A 21,599-nucleotide genomic window follows, 5' to 3' on the forward strand; every position below is an offset into this window, starting at 1 on the left:
AAGAATTTACCTCACAGAAAATTATAAATGACCAATACAGTTATATCCTATGGCTAATTTTTACACTGAGTAGTTACCATGTAATCTGAAGAAGCAATGAATTCCACAGTTGAATTCTGAACTTCTGGTCGTTTATGAGGCTCTCCATAAGATCGAGTTAGGGGGTTATACATAAATTCTTCAGGAACTAGGTAACAAACAGAAATCCAGTACAAAGTTAGTAGTATGTTTTGTAACTAAACACACATGTACATACCAAGAAATAAACACCTTCGTCAGTATCTGTATCAAGTTTCAACAGTTCTGTGAACATCTAATGGTAAAAACACTCCTTAAAAAATATATCAAGATAAAATAAACATATAGTGAAATCAAGTGAGGAAACCAGGACACGGGCAACCTTGATTCTCCCAGGCTTGTGTCCTATTTATTATATCACATGACATGAAAAGAAATCAGACAGAAACACAAATTTGAAAGCAATTATACTACAAGGACCTAAAAAATGATTAAAGGGAAACCAGACAGACACGCTGGTAGGCACGTGTCTACACATACTGGTAAAAACGTATGCTTGCTTTAATGGACCAATTATATTTGGTAATGTAGAAACTGAAGATAATCTTAACTTGGCAGGATCAAGCACAGTTAGTCTACATGACCTTCACTGCTTGTTCTGTGAATATTATTTTTATTTGGCCTTACTGTCACTCTGCTTATTATCAATTATCCCCGGGCCAGCCAAGATGAAGTGTCCCTAGCCTACATTTTCTCCATTAAAAGGGGCTTGAAAGTTTTTGAAGCAATGAGGAAAGAGACCAGATAATGACAAAATTGTCAAAATGTTTAAAATAATATTAAACACACTTATTTTAAGAATCTGAAGCTCACCATCATTAACTCTATAGCACAAATTGCATTTCCATCTACGTTGATCAATGAAGGATACAAAAGGGTTGATATATGTTCGACACGACCGGCACCTCACGATGGTATTTGATGTTATCACTGGTAATTGCTAGGAAGTAAAATAAAGACGCTGTAGCAGAAAAATCACCACAGGGAAAAATGGAACGCATACTGCTCTGCTCCACATACACAACAGAAACCATAACTGAGTTTTGGAATTGATGCCTTTTAATAAAATCCAGTGATGTGCTGAGCAACACAGGCAGCTGTCAAGTTTTCTCCCCCTTCGTCACAAACTGTAAAATAACACCAAAACATTTTAATACCAAATGTAATAAAAGTTATCGGCTCATAAGAATAGCCTGGTTGGCCAAGAAAATAACTCAGAGCTCATCAGGTAGACTCAAGAAATATCAGTGAGAAAGAAAAATGTACCACATAAAAATGTGTTTGTCTTTGTTGCCCAACAGCACCTGGTACTAGACCATCAGGCACTGCTCACCAGCCAGCCACACAGTCCTGATGGGAACCGAGGCCACAAAAACACAAACACGATGTGCTTTAAAAAAAAAAAAAAAAAAAAAAAAAAAAAATACAGGGGCGCCTGGGTGGCTCAGTCGGTTAAGTGGCCGACTTCGGCTCAGGTCATGATCTCACGGCCTGTGCGTTCAAGCCCTGCGTCGGGCTCTGTGCTGACAGCTCAGAGCCTGGAGCCTGTTTCAGATTCTGTGTCTCCCTCTCTTTGACCCTCCCCTGTTCATGCTCTGTCTCTCCCTGTCTCAAAAATAAATAAAATGTTAAAAAAAAAATTAAAAAAAAACAAAAACATGAGAGGCACCTGGGTGGCTCAGTCGGTTAAGAGTCCAACTTCGGCTCAGGTCATGATCTCATGGTTTGTGAGTTCGAGCCCTGCATTGGGTTCCGTGCAGACAGCTCAGAGCCTGGAGCCTGCTTCTGTCTCCCTCACTTTCTGCCCTCCCCTGCTTGTGCTCTCCCTCTCTCTCTCTCAAAAATAAACATTAGCAACAACAACAAAAAATACATGAACAAAATGTGTGTGTGTGTGTGTGTGTGTGTGAGACAGTTTTAGATAATCAAAGGCAGAAGTTCTACCTAGTTTTGAACGAGTTATTTTTTAAGAGAATGAGAATGTTTCGGTGCTAAACTTATCAAAAAAGAGACCACTGAAATGCTGGTAATTTTAGTGATCTTTTTAACAGTGTTGAGGGGGCAAAGATTATAAATTATGATTTATAAAAATAAACTTATAAGGGCACCTGGGTAGCTCACTCGGTTAAGTGTCCAACTTTAGCTCAGGTCATGATCTCATGGTTTGTGAGTTTGAACCCTACATTGGGCTCTGTGCTGACACTGTGGAGCCTACTTGGGATCCTCTCTCCCTCTCTCTGCCCCTCCCTCACTTGCCCTTTCTTCGCCCCCCCCCCCAAATAAATACATAAACTTAAAAGTCAGCATGAAAAATATTCAAAAATAAACTTATAAATCTGTTTTGGACTCCTTTAAAAAAAAGGGAAAAGGGAAGAAAAGGCTTGGGAAGGGAACTTTATATTTAAGAACTTTAGAAAATATGAAAAAACACTAAAACCCCAAATATTATTCAATTAATTCAATTAATCCCTGATAACATTTTAGTATATTTCCTTCTCGCTTTTTTCCATCTATACATAAATATTTATATCTTTGTATTTAATTTCTTTAACGTACACAGTTTTTATTACACAAGTAATGACAAAACACTTCATGAAAAAAATCAGGAAACACAATTAACTGAAAATGAGAAAACAAAGAATTACCCAGGATTCTACAGCCCAGAGGAAACCACTGTTGCCAATTTAGTGTATACACTTCCAGAAAATATCATATATGGCATCTGTGTTTAGACAAAAATTCTCACTTATGTATATAGGAAATTAACTATCTTGGTTTAGAGATAATGGCTGAAATAGTATTATAAGTGATGATACAGTATTTACTGAATGAATAAATTCAAGGTATTTATTGCGTATCATAATTATTTTATTTTCTATTCACTCTGTTCCTTTCTATACATCCTAGTATGAAAGTTAGTTCCATAAGGAACCTTACTGACCTTTATAACCTCAGCATCTGGCACAATAGGTAGTTAATAAACACTTTTTTTTTTTTTGATAAATGAGGGCAAAAGAAACTCAGCAGCAGTAAGGATAGAAAACCACAGCAGTAAAAAAATGTGAGGGGGAAATACAACTTACAAAGTATAAATAAAATATATCTGGATAAACTTTATGAAGTTTAGAATTTTAGTTTAAAGACAACATATTTGCATAAAATAGCAGAAGTATATGTAAAAATCCAGCAAGCTCGGCATTAAACCAACAGACTGTGGAAACATAAACAAGTAATGTTTTAATTCAATAGACTTGAAGCATTTGGACTTATTATTACAAAGGTTATTTGTTTACTACAGTTAGGAACATCATATGGTTTTCCTCCCTAACTGGACATTACTGTTGGTACAACCTTTATGTTTAATAGAGCTCCCAAAGGTTATCTGCAATGGTCTTTCCAATTTCCAAAAGTACTAAACTTTCAAAATCCAGCTCAGACCTTGTCAGTCACAGAAAACCTCTGCTACTGCACCTAGAGAAAATCACTTCCCATCCTGTACTCAGTGCCTAAGTACCTCACAGAATTTGGTTAGTTACATATTGGTTACCCTATACCATCGTTTATTTGTTTTTATATCTTTGTCCCGTGTTACATATAAATTTCTTAGGAGCAAAGTCAATGACTTAGTTATCTCTGTATTTATCGGTGCTTAGAGCCTGTCACAGAGCAGGTACTTTAAAAAACAATGTCTGCTGAGTTGAGTTTGACAAAAATGATTATTTCCAACTTAAAAAATAAAAGGAGATGAAAAACAATCTCCCAGAAGATATACAATCCAAACACCCTGCACACAAACATACATCAGTATCCACAAATATTTTGAAATATGTCACTTTACCGTCAGGTCTCTGAAAGGATGTAACAGCAATCCTAAAGGAAGCTTAGCTTTATTCAGTAAAGCCTGGGTCTGTGGAATATTTGTCAAAGTACACCGAAATGAACTGCAAAAACCAGAGGCAACACGGACTATATTAGCTATCAGAGAAAAAAACATACTGAAGTAGACAGCTGTAGATAATTAACATTCAAGGGTACAGATGAAAATTATCTGAGAATGTTCTAGAACTACAACTAGAAAGATCCGTGTTACTCTAAGCAGGCATATTTGTAATATACGTCAAAAGACCTAAATCAAGGACTCAACATTTTCATGGTGGAAACGTTTAACACATTTGGGAAAAAACATTATGACTAAGAACGTGAATCGGAGGGAGTAGAAAACACAAGTGAACAGGTATACCCCCACATCTTTAATAATGCTGTTTCTGCTTTCCTGCCCATTTTCCACCTGTTGAAACTCTCTTACTATGAGACTCCTCAAAATTATCGCTTCTTCTGAAACCACCCTTCCTTCTGCTAACAAGTCAGAAGAAATGACGTCTTCCTGTGCTTTGAGATCAGTTTATGCTTCTATGTATTACTCTGCCTTGCCTTAGGGTTGTGTACCTTGTCTGTCTTTTCCCCTTGAGATCAGAGATCATTTTGTCCTGTGTGACCCTAGCACTATTCCTCTCTTAGACAAAGTGCTTATAGCTCATTGAGTTATAAGTCAAGGTCAGTAGACACAGAATCAATAAAGGAGCAATCAAAGAGATAAGAAGCAAGAAGTACTGGACACCAGAAAAGAAATTTTAAGAAGAGCAGTCGATAGTATGTAGAGATATCCAGATACGTACAGACTTCGGGCCGGTGGTGTTCCATGAACGCACTAAGGTGGTCCTTGCTTCAGGACTTCTGTGTTTACTGTTCATGCAGCTTGGCACACTTGGTTTGTTCTCATACTTCATTCAGATCTCTACTCAAATGTTAACTCCTTGAGAAAAACCTATCCCGACTCCTCAATTAAAAACAGCCAACCTCTACCCTTACTACTCTCTACCTCATAGTAATATTCTGACATTACATTACACGCATGATCCCTAACTTATGAAGGTTAACTTACGATTTTTTGACTGTTCATAGTATGTCTTCCCTAATAGCATAAAGGTTGCATATGATTAGGAACCCTGCTTACTGCTTCATTCCTAGCACCTAAAACCAGTGCCTGGCCCTTAATTTAGAAGGCATTTGATAAATATTTATTGAATGAATGATTTATCGTTTTATGTAGGCACAATTATCATTCCTGTTTTACAGCTGACAACACTGAAAATTTGAGAAGTTAAGAAATTTGCACAGTCTTGGGGCACCTGAGTGGCTCAGTTGGTTAAGCACCCAACTTTGGCCAACATGACCAACTTTTGGTCATGATCTCATAGTTAGTGAATTTGAGCCCCACGTCGGGCTCACTGCTGTCAGTGCAGAGCCCACTTCAGATCCTCTGTCCCCCTCTCTCTTTGCCCCTCCCCCACTTGCCCCCTCTCAAAAGTGAGTATTAAAAAAAATGTGCAGAGCCTTACAGCTATTTATCAGTGGAACCATGGTAAGAACCTGTGTCTGTCCAGCTCTAAAGTCCACACTCCTAATTACTCTGCGTTGCTATTTTGATAACAGAGAGATTTTCACAGAAAACACACACACCATCCCCTGAACCTGTGGAATCTCTTCAAACATATACATAGACCACATTCACCTACTTAGGGGATGCCTAATCTTCTATAATACAAGGCCAAAATCCACATACTTACGACCTGATAGCAACTTATATTCACAGGAATAGGCAGCTGTTTTTATCCTAGAATCAGTGATTATACATTTTTATGACAATGATCTTGATGCTGCCTTAGGCACCGATGGGGGATTGGTGGCAGTGGGTAGGAGAAGAGGGGGAATCTTCGGAGTGGCTCTATTTTCTGTTTCCTGTATTGGAATTCTCTACAAAATTTTGGTTGAAAAAAGAGAAGCTTATGGTTTTTTAAAAAAGGTAGAACATCACTGCCTTAATAAAGGAAAATACTGGCTGTAAAAAAGAACACTAATTCTAATACAAGGAAGAAGACAACATTTTTTTGTGAATCAGAGTTTACTTTATGAAGGAGCGATTTCAGGAGCAGAAAGATGTTTTCTAAAAAGCATCTAGGTGCAGAGAAATATCCTATTCTTAGGAGTAAGAAGTACTGAAAGCAAACAAGAACAGAACTCTTAGTTTTGAAGGTACTGTAATGTGAGTGACAGAGCTCACCTACCCAGAGGATACACCAGGGCTTGGTGGCCACCAGATGCAAACTCTCAGTGAAACTTCTCCATGAGGTGAGGAAAACTCAAAAAAGGAAATCTTAAGCCTGGGGATAATGGTCTTTGCATTCTATGCTGAGTAGGCAAAGAAAACTCAGAGAGAAACCATTTACCTAAACCTGTTCTTGGGATTATATATGTGAAGTCTGCATCCTTTTCAAGCAAAGATTGAAGGGTATACATTTTTAAAGATTCCACCTTAAGAGACATCAGAAGTTACTCCTGGTGAAAAGTAAGGAAAAATAAATTTATGAAAAATATAGTTAAATCTGGGTTCCTGAAACCCTTCACTCAAATAGAAAAAAAATTCCCTCACATTAGGTGACAGGGAATAGGACTGAATGGAGACAGAGATGGAGGCATGAACGGGACCTAAACTGAATTTTACCTAAACTGAACAGGACCTAGAACTTCTATATAAACTAAAATACAAAAGTCTGGATTAACAAAACTTCCAGTCAAGGAATTAATATCCTATCACTTTTACTAGTTTTGAAACTCAAACAACATTTCTGACAAAGTGTATTATTTACTAAAGATCATAAAAATAAATACTTACTCTGGGCTACAGTTTAATTTTTTGAGGTCTAAATTCAAGTTAGGTACAGGAGCCCAAACAGGAGTCATGGGTAAAATATTCCTCTCCTGGGTGAGGTTTACGGGTCTCAGACTTTCTGGTTGTGGAGAACTTTGAAGACTCAGTCCTCCCAGACTGGAGGACAGCTGGTTCATACCAGGATACTGCTAAAAACACAATTCAAAACAAAACAAACAAAAGAACAATAAAATCAAATTGAATACAATGTATTCTATTACAGGATTTTAACATTCAGAGTTAAGTGAGAAAATATAAGAATTTAATAAACATAAACAAAGGGGAGGCAGTGTGCCTGGGTGGCTCAGTTGGTTAAGTGTCTCACTCCTGATTTCCGCCCAGGTCATGATCTCATGGGTTCATGAGTTTGAGCCCTGTGTCAGGTTCTGTGCTGACATCGTGGAAGCTGCTTAGGATTCTCTCTCTCCTTTTCTCTGCCCCTCCCCTGCTCCTTCTTCTCACTCTCATACACTCTCTCTCTCTCTCTCAAAATAAACATTAAAAAATATTAAGCCTGGCTTGGTAACAGAATGATTTAAAAGGGTAGCTCAATTTAAAGCATTCTTGAAAAAAACCTCAAAACAAAATACTGAAAAAACAGTATTAGTATTAGTACAGTTAAACCTCATAACAAAATTTTCAGCAACAATGTTTTTCAACATTAAAAATCTGGTTTCTGTGAATACAGAAAGGCATAATGAATACATACATGCTTATGTTTGCAAGGTTTTTCAATGATCAATTTTTGTAATAATGAGTTGATGCCATAAAAATGTACAATGCTGTTTTGCTTTGCTTATTTTTTGTTACCTTTGTTATATTTAGTATTATTATGAATGCATGGCTTTCTATCAACTCCAAGTGACTGAATTACAGTTATTATTTATTTTAATGCTCAAACTACCCAATTATTTGCCAGTGAAAAAAAGATTATTTAATACATGATAGTGAGCTTAGAGCTAACTATAGAGGTGGGGAGGGGGATGAGATTTATTGTTTACAGTATGAGCCAAAATAAAACCTTAAATAGATTAAAGATGCAAAATTGAAACAACCAAAGAACTAAAACAATTTATAGCTGGAATATTTCCTAACCTGAAGGCTGAAAAGATCTTCTAAAGGACACAAACAAAAGTTAAAACAAAAATCACAATAGGACTATTTAAAATTTAGACATTCCTTCAATGTCAAAAAAAACCCCACTAAAATTAAATACAAATGTCGAGCTAGAAAGAAAAATTACAGTGTGTATTAGACAAAAGGTTATTATACTTATTATAGATAGCTTTTACAAACCAGAAGACCTGAATAATGGTGAAATAATATGAACTGGAATTTCAGTAAAGAAACATAAATGACTAATAGTTATAAAAAAATCTTTGCTTATAAAAAATAATTCTTGGTGGACTTTGTAATATAGAAGAATGGGCAGTCATATACACTTTTACCGCCTACTGGATATCTACACTTAAATGTCTATCAGGCATTTTAACTTAACATGGCCAACTCGATTCTCACTCCTAGACCTGTTGTCTCTCTTCATCATCAAAGTAAAAGCACTACCCTATACCCAGTTGCTCTGCCAAAAACCTAAGTTATCCTTGGTGTCTTCCTTTCTTTCACTTATCATAATCAGTTCATCAATAAGTCAACTTTTATCCATCCACTATTCATTACCTCCATTACCTCCACTATCCATCCACTATTCATTACTGATACCACCTTAGAACAAAGCATAGTCCTACATTTCTGTGATTGTCGCAAAGCTTCCATTTGTCTCTGTTTCCATTTTTGTCTTTTCAAATACTTCCATCCATAATCTGTTCTTCACACAGTAGCCAAAATGATTCTCTAAATAACGTAAATCGGATATCACTCCATTACATAAAATCTCCACTGTCTCCCCTCTGTACTTGGGATAAAATCCAAGCTTCCGATGATAGTCCTTCCCTAGCTCTCTGATCTTATTCTTATTGCTGAGTTCCAGCCATACCGAGACTTTATTCTTGCAACACATCACAGTTGCTCCTGCCTTAAGTCTTTGCATGTATGCTTCCTCAGACTGAAATGCTCTACCCCCAGATTTTTCCATGCCTGGTATTTGTCATTAAAATGGTATTTCAAACATAATTTCTACAGTGAGGGATTTCCTATCTATCCTATATCCCCAACCCTAGCAATTTCTTCAACTTGTCTTACTTCACAACACTTGTGACTATTTGAAATTATCTCATTAATTTATTGATTTACTTATTTACTGTCCCAGGGAACCTACTCCTCCCAACAAATTTCTGACAGCAAGAACTTTGTTTTGTTTACTTAGCTCCTCTTGTATCCTCAGTGCCTAAAGTAGTGCTGTCACACAGTAGGAATTCAGTAAGTTTTTATTGAATGCATAAGTGGAAAATTTAAAGTCTTATAAAATTAGGTGCTTTGATTCAGTAATTCCACCTGAAGAAATTTCATCTAAGAAAACGAGACAGATGCATTAAGGTGTGTGTGCGTATAAAAGTTGACTTTAACAATTATGCCCAACAATAGCAAATTGGTTGATTATAAAACACTATGCAGCTACCAGAGGAAGGATATATAGAAAGGTTTTGTCTTTTGCTATGAAAAGAACAAAAAGTTTCTAAAACAATATCCCTTCTTATCAACTTCTTTTGTTTGTTTAAAAAAGCCATTAGATGTCCAGTTTCTTTCCTAGCTTTTCCCCCAAAATGCATAGCAAGAAACTTGGAAGGACAGACTCCACGTGTTGCTGTTTACATCTTGATAGTGGGAATATTGTTTGGTATTTATTTTCCTCTTTGTGCTTATCTGCACTTTTCTACAGTTGATCATGTCTTTTTTTTTTCAGGGGGGAGGTTAAAAAAAAAAGTGCTAAATACATTATTTGCATTAGCCAAGATATGGAAACAGTCCAAGTGTCCATCGATGCTAAGTGAAATAAGTCATTCAGAGAAAGACAAATACCATATGACTTCACTCATATGTGGAATTTAAGAAACAAAACAAATGAGCAAAGGGGGAAAAATAAGAGAGAAAGGCAAACCAAAAAACAGATTCTTAACTATAGAGAACAAACTGATGGTTATTAGAGGGGATGAGGATGAGGGGGGTGCATGAAATAGGTGATGGGGATTAAGGAGTGCACTTGTCGTGACTAAAATAGAAACTTAAAAAAAAAAAGCTTTTGACTAAAAAAAAAGCACTATATAACATTACATCTGGTTTTTCATATATTCATTAAAATACTTATCTAATTCTTATTTTCATTTTCAAACATCATATTTCAGGGCTGAAAAACAAATTTTAATTTTTTTTTCTTCCTCAAAGGCCAATTACTGAGGTTTCCCATTTCTTAATAAGGGTCATCTCAAATTAATAAATGCAAAAAAAAAAAAAAAACCCTTAAAAATTTAGAACCCTACCACTGGCTAATACTAAGTACAACATTTAATGGCATTTCAATTTCATTATAAAGGGCTGCTTAAAGCTAAAGTAAGATATTCTTATCCTGGGGCGCCTGGGTGGCTCAGTCGGTTAAGTGTCTGACTTCGGCTCAGGTCATGATCTTGCGGTCCGTGGGTTCGAGCCCCGCGTTGGGCTCTGTGCTGACAGCTCAGAGCCTGGAGCCTGTTTCAGATTCTGTGTCTCCCTCTTTCTCTGACCCTCCCCTGTTCATGCTCTCTCTCTGTCTCAAAAATAAATAAATGTTAAAAAAAAAAAAAAGATATTCTTATCCTAAGTAGGACTTTAAATTTTTTTTTTTTTTAACCGTTTATTCATCTATTTGAAAGACAGAGAGTGAGAGGGGGAGGGGCAGAGAGAGGGAGATACAGAATCCGAATCAAGCTCCAGGCTCTGAATTGACCGCACAGAGCCCGATGCAGGGCTTGAACTCACAAACTGTGAGATCATAACTTGAGCCAAAGTCGGATGCTTAACTGACTGAGCCACCCAGGCGCCCCCTAAGTAGGACTTTAAAAATAAATGGCTTCTTTTAAAATTAGCTTGATAATATTAATCTTAGATTAAAATGTATAATCTTTTTTTAGCAGATAGGTAAGAATTTAAATGTACGTCCTAACTGTGCGTTTAAATCATTACTGGTCATTGGCCCAGAAACACTAGGGTCCGAAAACCTATTTTAAATTCACATTAAACAAAATTAAATTGCTGCTTTGTATTCTTCCTTAGATTCATATATCAAATCTGACTTTGGTTTTCTGCACAAGTCCCTACCAGTTAAAGAGAGAAAAAAAAAAAGCTTAATTCTGAACTGCAAAGACTTGTATTCTCAGGACTAAGCCTGGTCTTAGATGATTTCGCTTATCTGAGTCTCAATTTCTTCACTTAAATAGTGAAAGGAAGATAATTACTACAAAAAAGTCAAAATTCCAAGTGTTCACAAGAATGTGCACTAACTGGAACTCTCATTAACTGCTAATGGGAGGTATAAATTGGAACATCTGCTTTGGAAAACTGTTTGGCATTAATGGTTGAACGTCTGGGTACTCCATGACCCAGCAATTTCACTCCTAGATACACACATTTGTGTAAAAGATATGAACGGAAATACTCACAACAGCACTATTCATGATAGCCCCAAACTGGAAATTTACCCTGATGCCCATCGACAATAGAACAAATACATAAACAAGTATATTCACAAAACAGAGTGCTGTACAACGAGAACAATGAGAATGAACAATGAGAACAAGCACACAGAAAGCAAAATGTTGAGCCAAAGACTCATAGCAAGAGTATACACAGTTATGATACTACTTATATTAAGTACAAAAGGAGGCAAAACTAATGTGTAGTATTAGAAGTCAAGACAGTTGCCAACTCTAGCTTGAGGGTTAGTGACTAGAAAAGGCATGACAAAGGACTCTGGCTGTTGGTTACGTGTGTTCAATTTGTTGAAATGTATCAAACTGTATGATGTTGATTTATATACCTGTACATAAATGTAATATAGATTATAGTTCAATAAAAAGTTTTAAAAAATGAAAGGTAGGAGTGAATGATTTCTAACAGTATAAAGTCTAAAGCTTTGGCTTTGTGATGCTCATTTCCCCCATGATTTAATAATCCAAGTTACTTTTTATTTTTTATTTAAAATGTTTATTTATTTTTGAGAGAGAGAGCGTGTGCGTGCATGTGGAGAGGGGCAGAGATGGAGAGAGAGAGAGAATCTCAAGCAGGCTCCGTACTGTCAGTGCAGAGCCTGACGCAGAGCTTGACACAGGGACCCCACAAACTGTGAGATCATGACCTGACCTTGAAATCAAGTCGGATGCCCAACCTGAGCCACCCAAGTTACTTTTTAGTCTGCCTCTGTCCCCTTCATTCAAACTCCTGTGATCCTTGCACTGGAACTAGAGTATAAAAAGGACTGGGGTCACAGAATAGAATGAAGTTATTTTTAAAAATCTAGTATAATAAATATTAATTTTCACTTTTATTCCAAGGACAATCTCTTAACTTCCAAAATAACCTCCTAAATAAAATGGGAAAAGAATGTTGTCCATTCTCTATGTCAAGGGTCAGCAAACTTTTTCTGTAGAGAGTCAGGTAGTAAATATTTAAAAACTTTAAGAGATGCATATCTCTTTTGCAACTATTCAACTCTACCACTGTGGTGCAAAATTGTCATAGATAATACATAAAAGAATGATTGTGGCTCTATTCCAATAAAGTTTATTTGCAGAAATGGGCAGGAGGCCAGATTTGGTCAAAGAACCTTTTCCTTTGTCACTGTGGAATACCACTACAATTTTTTTTTCTGTGCCTAAAACTTCCTCTAAGAACCAGATCCTTTCTTTAAACTTGGTTTTCGTCTCATTAAAACGTAGAAACACATTATATATTATGACCCCCAAAAGCAATCTGTCTAAAGCACAAGAGTCAGAAAATAATGATTTAAAAAGTGTTTCATATGACATTAGAGTCATAAAGAAACTCTAACAGAACAGAAGGCAGAAAAATGTGTATCAACTAACCACATTTCTTCAGTGCCTCTCCCAGTATCTTTATTCCTTTTGTGCCTTAATGCTAAGATTAAATTCCAGAAACATGATTGTCCTATTTCCTCTATTTTTTTAAATTTTGGTTTTTGAGAGAGAGAGAGAGAGAGAGAGAGAGAGAGAGAGAGAGAGAGAGAGAGGGAGGGAGGGGGAGGGGGAGGAGGTGGGGGGAGGAGGTGGAGGGAGGGAGGGAGGGAGGGAGTCTTAAGCAGGCTCCATGCTCAGCAAGGAGCCAACACGCAGGGCTTGGTCCTGTGACCCTGGGATCATGGCCCGAGCTGAAATCAAGAGTCGGATGCTCAACCGACAGAGCCACCCAGGTGCCCCTCCCTCTAATTTTTATTCTTAGTGGACCATAAGATGAAATTTCTCTAAGATTAGTCTACTACGAGCAGTTTTTTCATTATAAGTAGAATGCTTTTGCCATTTCAGTTGTTACCGTATATTTTACTTTCTTAATAAATATAAATGTAAGATACTTACTATTCTGTATTATTAAATTGATATGGCATTTAAGAGGTGTCTTCAAAAAAAGGTCATATCAGAATGGGTCACAGCAGTACTTAATAATAAACATAACTACTGATTAGCATTTATGTATATGGAGGCTGTCACCAGTTATGTGTCATGTTATGAAGATTTTTTTTTAATGTTTATTTTTGAGATAGAGAGGGAGCATGAGCAGGGGAGGGGCAGAGAGCGAGGGAGACACACAATCCAAATCCAAAGTCGGCTTCAGGCTCTGAGATATCAGCACAGAGCCCTTTGTGAGGCTCGAACCCACAAATCACAAGATCATGACCTGAACTAAGTAGAACACTTAATCGACTGAGACACCCAGGCAGCCTAAGATTTCTTTAATCTAAGAATTGGAACCAAACTTCCAAATCATATTTATACCATGTCATTTTTTTTTTTTTTTTGAGGAAAAAGCCAGCTTGGTAATACAGAATTTTAAAAAACTTAACACTTACTTTATTATAAAATCATTACCAGCACATTGCAAGACTCTAAAAAATGGAAGTACCACGAGGGCCAGAAAAATCATAGCTAATATCCTGATCCAGATATAATCTCTTTAAAAATCTGGTATTTATATTTCCTTTTATCTCTATCTATGTACACACAAACACAAACACACACACACAACTAGAACCAAATTCTATGTATTTTTGATCTAGGCTTATCAGTATTTGCACCTATGATCCATCTGAATCACCGAGTATTTGTTAGAATTGATAAGTTTCATGATTTTAGAAATGCAATGTCTTTTTTTAAAATGTTTGTTTATTTTGAGAGAGAGAGAGAGACAGAGAGAGAGAGAGAGAGAGAGAGAAAGAGAATCCGAAGCAGGCTCTGAGCTGTCAGTGCAAAACCCAACGTGAAACTCGATCCCATGAACTGTGAGATCATGACCTGAGCTGAAATCAGGACTCAGATGCTTAACCGACTCAGCCACCCATGCACCCCAGAAATGCAATGTCAAGTTTATACATACTTGAGCATACTGCTGGAATCCAGAATACACTGGGCTACTGGGAGGTACTCCAGAATTAAGTGGTGCTGTAGCATTCTGATAACCAGGCTGAAGAGTTGGATAGCCATACCCAAATGGCTTAGCCATTTTTGAAGGCTGAGGAGCAGTAGGAGCTGAAGCTGGAGCAGGGTCAGGTTCAGGAGCAGGATCAGGAGCAGGACTGCTTGCTGATGAAGAAAGCATATCTAACAGAGGGAAAAACATTATGTTAGCACTGCAAATCGGGATTCTATAAAGACTTGGCTCCTGGGCAAGCTATAATCTTTGGCATTTCCCTTTTTTAAACTTAAAAAAAATTTTTTTTAATGTTTTTATTTATTTTTGAGAGAGAGAGAGAGACAGAGCGTGAGTGGGGGAGGGGCAGAGAGAGAGAGAGGGAGACACAGAATCTGAAGCAGGCTCCAGGCTCTGAGCTGTCAGCACAGAGCCTGATGCGGGGCTTGAACTTGTGAACTGAGACATCATGACTGGAGCCAAAGTCGGATGCTTAACTGAATGAGCCACCCAGGGACCCACCCAACCCCTGCCTTTTTAAACTTTTTATTTTGAGAAATTGCAAATATCCACAGAAATAGAACAGAATTATGAACCCTATACCTCTTCACTCAGCTTTAATAGCTGCCAGTGGTTTGTTAATCTTATTTCATGTATTCTCATCCTGGTTTTTTTTTTTTATTGCATTCATTAGAAAAGTGGTTTTTTTTTTATTTTTTTTTTAACGTTTATTTTTGAGACAGAGAGAGACAGAGCAGGAACGGGGGAGGGTCAGAGAGAGAGGGAGACACAGAATCTGAAACAGGCTCCAGGCTCTGAGCCGTCAGCACAGAGCCTGACGCAGGGCTTGAACTCACGGACCGCGAGATCATGACCTGAGCCGAAGTCGGACGCTTAACCGACTGAGCCACCCAGGTGCCCCAGAAAAGTGTTTTTAAATTAGTTTCAAGTATACAATATAGTGTTTACACCCTATCTTTTTTTTTACAGAAGTATTCAGAAGAAAACCCCGTATTTCCTATCATTTCACTGACAAATACTTCAGTTGGTATTTCTAACAGGTATGACCTTCATATTTATACAAATATAAAATATACTATATATCATATAAAATATATAAATGTACTATACTATAAATGAATACATTATGATACAATTATTTTTACTTTTATTCTCTCAGCAGGAATTGGGGCTAAGAAGCAGAAAAAAGAACAAAGCAATAAAAAGGGTATCACCCACTCTTTTATTTGACCCTGCCATTATTTAAAAAGTCCATGGAAAGGGTAGATATTTCCATAATCCCTTAGAAGTCTGTATTATTTGCAGAAGCAAACTGTACAAGTATGAAAGACAATGTACAGAATAGTGTCCAGCTCCTAAAACAATATTTGGTATATAATAGATGCCAAATAAAATTTAGTGAATACATGTTCTTCTTTATTTAAATTCAAAACAAAAACTAAAATTTGAGTCACACTGAGAAAAAACTGCAGAAAATTTAATCATCAAAGACAAAAATAACAAGAAACCCTAAAAATTACTCTACTACACATGCCATTATTAACATGCTGCTATACGGTTAAGTCTTATTTTAAAGTAAAATCTATATAGCATACATGAATTTTACTCTTTTTTCCTATAAAAATTACATTGTTCACCAGCAACCAGATTCTGCAAAAAATATGCTCTTAAAAGCATGTGATTTAATAATATTTTTTCTTTGAAGACTCTTGAAGACTCTTATCTTTCTACTGACAGTATCTCTTGGCTTGCATTTTGAAGATATGTTCCTAGATATTCTTGTATCGTCTTGTGCTAATGAGGCAAGGGCTGGCTTACTGGCTTTCTGCTAACCTCCCAGATTTCTTAATAGAACAAGAGCATTTATGTAGTGTCATGTCCTGCTTATCCTTCCTCACAGGGAATATAAGTAGAACAGTCGTTTAACATGGTAACAGTCATCAGCCTAAGAAATAAAAAACTGGATTCCTAAACATGGAGGTCTAAGACTTCTCCTCTTCTTTAGGAAAGGGAGGAGGTAAAACTATATATTTCTATAGTACTAAGATCTATCCTAGTATCTGACATATAGTATTTTCAATACATTTTCTTACAAATGTTCACATCTTTAATTTTGGTGCAGTATAAACAGCTAGAAAACTTGCCCAAGTTCACCCACTTATGTCAAAGCACAGTTCATAATAAGATTAAGACTGGTTAATAAAAGGGGTGCCTGGGTGGCTCAGTCAGTGGCTCAGCCAGTGGCTCAGCCAGTCCTGGGTGGCTCAGAGATCAGGTCATGATCTCATGGTTTGTAGGATCAAGCCGTGAGTCAGGCTCTGTGCTGACAGTACAGAGCCTGCTTGGGATTCTGTCTCATCTTTCTCTCTGCCTCTCCCCGCATTTGCACGCGCTCTCTCTCGCTCTCTCTCTCAAAATAAACATTAAAATTAAAAAAAAAAAAATTGTTGAGGAAATGAATATAGACAGACAAAGCAAAGTCAAACTCCAAGGCCATGACCTTTTATTAAACCACATTTGGCATTTCATAATCAGGTTAATTTTTTTAGGTTAATTTGAAGCTTATGAAATATTATATAGTTACTCATCTTAAAATTTTTTTAAATAGAAAGTTAAAAAAAATTCCAGTATAGTTAATATACAGTGTTATATTAGTTTCAAGTATACAATATAGTGATCCTACATATAGTATTCGCCTTATAGTGAGCAAATTTACTCTTTTAAAATATTTTGATAATGGTGAATGTTTTTGGAATGGTCCATAATTTCTTAGACACATGTGCATGCCTAGGGAAAAAAAAAAAAATCCCTACTCACAAAAGACCGAGTAGCTTACTGGAGTATTCTTGAAATACTAAAAAGGAACTCTATATTAAGCTGAGAAGATGAAAGTTTTCTAACAATCTGTAGGATAGTGATAGCAAGATAGTATGTTAAGTCCAGCATGCTCCAACCTAAATTAAGCTCCATCTTGGATTATTACCAAAGTGGTAAGAAGTAAAGAAAAGAGCAAAATTACTTGTCCTGTTAGTCCTAATGTTTCAAATCATTAGAAAAAGTGAGAAAGAGAGAAGTCAGATATGATGTAAGAGACAGACAGAAAAGGAATTTCACAATACAAGACATTATAATGAAATGACTAATAATTATAAAACCTATGCTTGCATTTTTTAAAAAACCATCCACCACTCCTATTCCTTTGTAATGACCAAAGTTATTTCTAGATATGGTTAAAAGTAATGCCTCCAAAATCTAGCCCCAAGTGGTTAATCTATTTACCTGGTGGAGGCAGCCAGGAGCCATAGGGGGAGTAAAGAGTCAAAGACTATTTATATTCAGAGGCTAGTTGGAAGGAATTCAAGGACCTAAGCATGAGAACAGAAATATAAAATTTACTTAAGAAGTTATTAGCATAAAAAAGGGAAGAGGAAAATTACTTAGTATTAAAAGTTACTTAGCATTTAATACTTTAATACTTAAAGTATTAAAAGACTTTTAGAAAGAGGAAAAAGATAAAGAGCATAACAAAAATAAAATAATAAATTTTCTTAGGCCTCCCAGAAACAACACTTGTAGTTGTTATAGGACCATTAAAACTACTAAATTAGGGCTGAAAGTATGAGAAAATGTCTCGTTGTTCTGTTAAAAACATAGCCCGCTAATTATGTGTAATATATGTTGATGTCTGGAAACAACTGATGGTCAGTAATGTTTTCAGTCAGCATCAAATAAGCACAAAATAAACTACCTGGGTAGCTGCCTCCTTCCAGGGCGTCGTAACTGTTGGGCACTGGAGAAGCACTGCTTGTGGTAGAAGAGCTGTCAACACCTGAAAGGAAACCAAAACATCTACTAAGTTTAACGGGACAACGTATCTTAGAGCAAGCAGCCTTTGGCAATGTTGAAAAGGGTGTTTTGCCGAACTAGGAAAATTCCTGAGTCTAGTAAACGCTAAAAGTGACTGATGTTTCATGACATTTAAAAATCATATATAAACTTATGTTAATAAGAGTGGGGAGAATATGGAGCTGACAAGTGGAACAAAATTTAATCAATTTTAATGACTTTTATAAGGCAGCACAGCTGTATGGAACCTCCTAGAAGAGGAGTCTATGGCTTGGTTGTTACCTCACATGTTACCAAGCATTTCTATGCCTTAGTTTATATATCTCCAGATTGGAGAATAAAAATCTGTGAGATTAACAGGAACCATCAGTGGCAATTTATGAGACTTAGTGATAGGTCACATGGATAAAATAAACAATATATTTATTTCATTCATCCACTCAATAAATATTCTGAGCCTACAGTTATCATAGGGCGATATGCAAGAGTATATACTGATGAATAAAACTGAAATTCACATGGTCCCTCTCTTGTATTAGAGATCTTGGGCTCTTTCACTCTAAGACAAATATCTGGTAGAGAGGTGATCCCTAGTTCTTACCACCAATATTATAACGGGGGTTTAAACTGCATTTTAGGTTAATTTTCAACTGCGATATAAAAAGAACAGGTATGCATAATTATCTTTCATTGAATAATTTTAGGTGCCATGAGAATTAGGTATACTGACTCAGGGCATAATGGCTAAAGCTTTTTGCAAAGGAACATTTTATTATCAGCAAAAAACATGATTTAGAGGCAAAAGACTGAAGTTACTTAGACTCTGTTCTTTACTTGCTATATAACTTAGGGTAAGTGACAATTGTCAGTACTAATACTCTCTTCTGCAAAATGGGAACAATTTAAAAAATGCCCTACATGTGTGCTTCTTAATGTTCCTGTGAGGCTTAAATGAGATGGTGAATATGAACTGAGAAAATATAAGGGCTATAAAATAAGTAATAGGTAGAAGATACTAATGTTTACTAAATGCTTTGTGATAAATAGAAAATGGATGCATATATGTGTCATTCTTAAGAATGGGAAATGATGGCTCTTCCTTTTGTTCTTTGTGTTTGTAAATATACAACTAAAAAAGAATGCTGATATATAAGGTCGTTTTGAAAAGTTTGAAAGTAAAATATTAAAAAACAATACACCAGTACCCAAAACAATATTCAGTGCAATCCCTTTCAAAATACCAACGGCATTTTTCACAGAACTAGAACAAACAATCTGAAAATATCTATGGAACCACAAAGACATCAAATAGCCAAAACAATCTTAAGAAAGAAGAACAGGCCTGGAGGTATCACAATCCCAGGTTTCAAGATATATTACAAAGCTATACTGATAAAAATAGTACGGTATTGGCACAAAAACAGACACACGGATGTATGCAACTGGGTAGAGAGCTCAGAAATAAACCCACGCTTATAGGACCCATGAATCTATGACCAAAAAACCAAGAATATACATCTTAATAAATGGTGCTGGGAGAAGTGGACAGCTACATGCAAAAGAATGAAACTGGACCACTTTCTTACACCATACACAAAAATAAACTTAAAATGGATTAAAGATCTAAATGTGAGACCCGAAATCATCAAACTCCTAAATTAAAAATGCAGGCAGTAATCTCTTAGACAGTGGCCTTAGCAATTTATTTATGGATATGTTTCCTCAGGCAAGGGAAACAAAGGAAAAATAAACTACTGGGACTACATCAAAATAAAAAGCTTTCACATAGCAAAGGAAACCATTAACAAAACAAAAAGGCAAAGTATTGAATGGAAAAGATATTTGTATATCCTATATCTGGTAAAGGGCTAATATTATATAAAGGACTCATAAAAACTCAACATCAAAAAACAGTCTGATTAAAAAATGGGCAGAGGTCTGGAATAGGCATTTTTTCCAGAGAAGACATACCGATGGCTAACAGACACATGAAAAGACGCTCAACATCACTAATCAGCTGGGAAATGCGTATCAAAACCACAATGAGATATCACCTCATACTAGTCAGAATGACTAGCTAGTATCAAAAACACAAGAAACAAAAAGTGTTGGTCAGGGGCACTTGGGTGGCTCAGTCAGTTGGGCCTCTGACTTCGGCTCAGGTCATGATCTCGCGGTTCTTGAGTTCTTGAGCCCCACAGAGCCTATGTGGGGCTCTGTGCTGACAGCTCAGAGCCTGGAGTCTGCTTCAGATTCTGTGTCTCCCCCTCTCTCTGCCCCTTCCCTGCTCATGCTCTTTGTTTCTCTCTCAAAAATAAACATTAAAAAAAAAAAAGGTGTTGGTCATGATGTGAAGGAGACATAACCCTCACGCACTGTTGGTGGGAATGTAAATTGGTACAGCCAGTATGGAAAACAGTATGGAGGTTCTTCAAGAAAAACCCCAAAATACCATACAATCCAAAAATTCCACTACTGGGTATTTACCCCCCAAAACCAAAAAGCTAATTTGAAAAGATATATGCATCCCTATGTTCACTGCAGCATTATTTATAATAGCCAAGATACAGAAGCAACCCAAATGTCCACTGATAGATGAATGGGTAAAGAAGATGTCACCACATACATACATACATACACACACACACACACACACACACACACACACACACACACTCACACGCACAAGAATATTAGTCAGTCATAAAAAAGAATGACATCTTGCCATGTGCTATAACATGGATGGATCTAGAGGGTATTATGCTAAGTAAAATAAATCAGAGAATAAACGGCATATGATTCTACTTAGATGTAGAATCTAGAAAACAAGTGAACACATAAACAAGAAAACACTTTAAAAAATTTTTTTAATGTTTATTTATTTTTGAGAGAGAGAGTGTGAGTGCATGAGCAGGGGAGGAACAGAGAGAGAGGGAGACACACAATCTGAAGCAGGCTCCAGGCTCTGAGCTGTCAGCACAGAGCCCGATGTGGGGCTCGAACTCACAAACCGTGAGATCGTGACCTGGGCCGAAGTCGGACGCTTAACTGACTGAGCCACCCAGGCGCCCCAAGAAAACAGACTCTTAACTACAAAGAACAAACTGTTGGTTGCCAGAGGGGAGGCAGGTAGGGGTATGGGTAAGATAGGTGAAAGTGATTAAGAGGTACAAACTTCCAGTTACAAAATAAAATCAGCCATGGCGATGAAAATACAACATAGGGAATATAATCGATAATACTGTAATAACACTGTATGGTGACACACAGTGACTACATTTATTGCAATGAGCACTGAGTAATGTACAGAATTGTCAAA

General features: G+C 36.6%; 1 protein-coding gene and 1 long non-coding RNA gene across 9 annotated transcripts in view; one reads left to right on the top strand and one right to left on the bottom strand.

Moving 5' to 3' along the window:
• LOC128314491 (uncharacterized) overlaps positions 1–15,784 on the top strand; it is a 34,965-nt gene extending 19,181 nt beyond the window's left edge. For 2 of the 4 annotated variants that reach the window (XR_008296201.1, XR_008296203.1), the window contains 2 exons: positions 15,404–15,474; positions 15,594–15,784. This is a non-coding gene — a long non-coding RNA (uncharacterized LOC128314491). The remainder of the gene's footprint in view (positions 1–15,403; positions 15,475–15,593) is intronic. The other 2 variants (XR_008296202.1, XR_008296204.1) reach the window with 1 other exon arrangement.
• The window catches only part of SEC24B (SEC24 homolog B, COPII coat complex component), a 99,045-nt gene that overhangs the window by 23,314 nt on the left and 54,132 nt on the right, over positions 1–21,599 (bottom strand). For 3 of the 5 annotated variants that reach the window (XR_008296195.1, XM_027062245.2, XM_027062256.2), the window contains 6 exons: positions 18,183–18,263; positions 14,381–14,604; positions 6,812–6,996; positions 3,917–4,019; positions 892–1,018; positions 78–187 (listed from right to left, as the gene is read on the bottom strand). Coding sequence is in view for 4 of the 5 variants with exons in the window: in XM_027062245.2 (XP_026918046.2) it covers positions 78–187; positions 892–1,018; positions 3,917–4,019; positions 6,812–6,996; positions 14,381–14,604; positions 18,183–18,263 (830 nt within the window). In the remaining variant the exon portion in view is untranslated. The remainder of the gene's footprint in view (positions 1–77; positions 188–891; positions 1,019–3,916; positions 4,020–6,811; positions 6,997–14,380; positions 14,605–18,182; positions 18,264–21,599) is intronic. The other 2 variants (XM_027062252.2, XM_027062264.2) reach the window with 1 other exon arrangement.

Source organism: Acinonyx jubatus, chromosome B1, assembly GCF_027475565.1.
Source record: "Acinonyx jubatus isolate Ajub_Pintada_27869175 chromosome B1, VMU_Ajub_asm_v1.0, whole genome shotgun sequence".
NCBI classification, from domain to species: domain Eukaryota; kingdom Metazoa; phylum Chordata; class Mammalia; order Carnivora; family Felidae; genus Acinonyx; species Acinonyx jubatus.